This window comes from Phaethon lepturus, unplaced genomic scaffold (genome assembly GCF_000687285.1).
Source record: "Phaethon lepturus isolate BGI_N335 unplaced genomic scaffold, ASM68728v1 scaffold6784, whole genome shotgun sequence".
Lineage (NCBI taxonomy): Eukaryota > Metazoa > Chordata > Aves > Phaethontiformes > Phaethontidae > Phaethon > Phaethon lepturus.
The window spans coordinates 1-1832 of record NW_010535358.1 but is presented as its reverse complement, the minus strand read 5'-3'; the positions used below and the strand labels follow the sequence as shown (position 1 = coordinate 1832).

Below are 1832 nucleotides of genomic sequence, written 5' to 3'. Positions count from 1 at the left end.
AAAAAAAGGAAAGAAAACCATCATCAGATGAGGAAACTGAGAGTGACAGTAAAAGTGGTAGTGAGAGCGAAAGTGCTGAGGAAGCTTCTAAGCCTCGGAGGTTACGGAAACGAGTAGACTCTGATTCAGATTCCGATGAAGAAAATGACATAAATGCTGTGATGAAATGTTTACCAGAAAATTCAGCTCCTTTAATTGAATTTGCCAATGTCTCCCAAGGCATATTATTACTTTTGATGCTGAAGCAGCATTTAAAGAACCTCTGTGGATTCTCTGATAGGTAAGGGTATTGAGATTATAGGCCATCTTGTTATCTAGCGAGTGCTCTGTAAGGGTCACATTTGGAAGTTTTTTTTAAAAGGTGATTGTAACTAATTGTTTAAGCAATAGATTTGTGTAAGAGAAAAAACATAAATGTTGTAAGTTGAACGTAATGAAACTTTGGCTTAGAAAAAGCAATGACTTCCATTTCTTACCAGGTTGTCTATTGTATATGGATTGCTTAAAATATAACTGCTTATACTGAATATTTTTAAAGCTCTTCCTTGAAGTTACTTTGGACTTTCCTTGAAAGCTCTTCCCTTTGTTTTCTTTAAACAGTAAAATTCAGAAATACTCTCCATCTGAATCTGCAAAGGTTTATGATAAAGCGATAAACAGGAAGACAGGAGTGCATTTCCATCCAAAACAAACTCTGGATTTTCTGCGGAGTGATATGGCTAATTCCAAGATCACTGAAGAAGTGAAGAGGAGTATAGTAAAACAGTACTTGGATGTAAGTCAAGTTGCTTTGCAGCAGACCCGAAATCCTTTCAAACTAGGTAGCACAGTATAAACTTGAAAGCAGATGCTGACGTACTGGATGAGCATTTCAGAACGTTAAGTTCCTGTAATCTTATGCAATATACTGATAACTCACCACTTCCTTTCGGGATGTTTAGCAGGACTATCTTTCAAAGACTTCTAATAAGTTTAAAGACAATGAAAATTAGCTTCAACTAAAGGATATTCATGGTTATCGAGTACTTCCTAATTTCTGCTCTCCATCTTGTATACCTCGCCCATATAACTTTTTCACTTTATCCCTGACTGTTTCCACCAGAGGAACAGAGACTAGATCTAGTGTAGTTACTGCCTGCCCCTTACTGCCCCTTCCTTCTCCCCCCAATATCGATTAGAGGAAACTTGCAATTTTTGAACCACAGGTAAAAAGCTTTTACATATCTACTAAAAAAAGAGAGGAAAGGAACAAGTTTGTAGAACAAAACATAAGCTGTTCAAGTTTGCAGTTGTCTGCCATTTGTTTTACCCTGTTTCTTTACCTTACCACTTGTTTTTTATTTAATGTAATGTCATATAAATGTGTATTTCTAAAGTTACAATGTGGATCAATCTGTTTTTTTCATAGTTGAAGCTCCTTATGGAACATTTGGATCCTGATGAAGAGGAAGACGATGGAGACGTGTCAGCTAGCACAAATGCTCGGAACAAAGCAATTACTTCGCTGCTTGGAAGAGGCAAGCCTAAAAACAATGCAACTGAGACAGAGGGCAATGAAAGTGATGGGAAGGATAGAGGAGGAGGCACTTCAGGGGTGACGCGGAGGAGGAGTCAACGTATTTTGCAGCGTACTATGTAAAATGATTTTTATGTGCTTATAAGTGTCAGTCTGTTAAACTAAATGTACACCAGGTAATGTAATTCACATGTGTAGATAGAGATTCCCTACCTACCTGTTTATACAACTGCTGTAGAAAGTTTAACAGAAAAGACAATAAAAAACGAGCTAGAGATTAATCCCGTAGAAAAAAGTTACTCATTTTCCTCTGGAA

The 1832-nt window shown here is 37.1% G+C and overlaps 1 protein-coding gene across 1 annotated transcript; it reads left to right on the top strand.

Moving 5' to 3' along the window:
- Positions 1-6: 6 nt before the first annotated feature.
- On the top strand, positions 7-1782 carry LOC104619772 (nipped-B-like protein). The gene is made up of 3 exons (XM_010285771.1): positions 7-280; positions 601-775; positions 1409-1782. Exons 1-3 carry the CDS (start codon positions 162-164, stop codon positions 1637-1639), a joined length of 525 nt encoding a protein of 174 aa, XP_010284073.1. The 5' UTR covers positions 7-161; the 3' UTR covers positions 1640-1782.
- Positions 1783-1832: the final 50 nt, after the last annotated feature.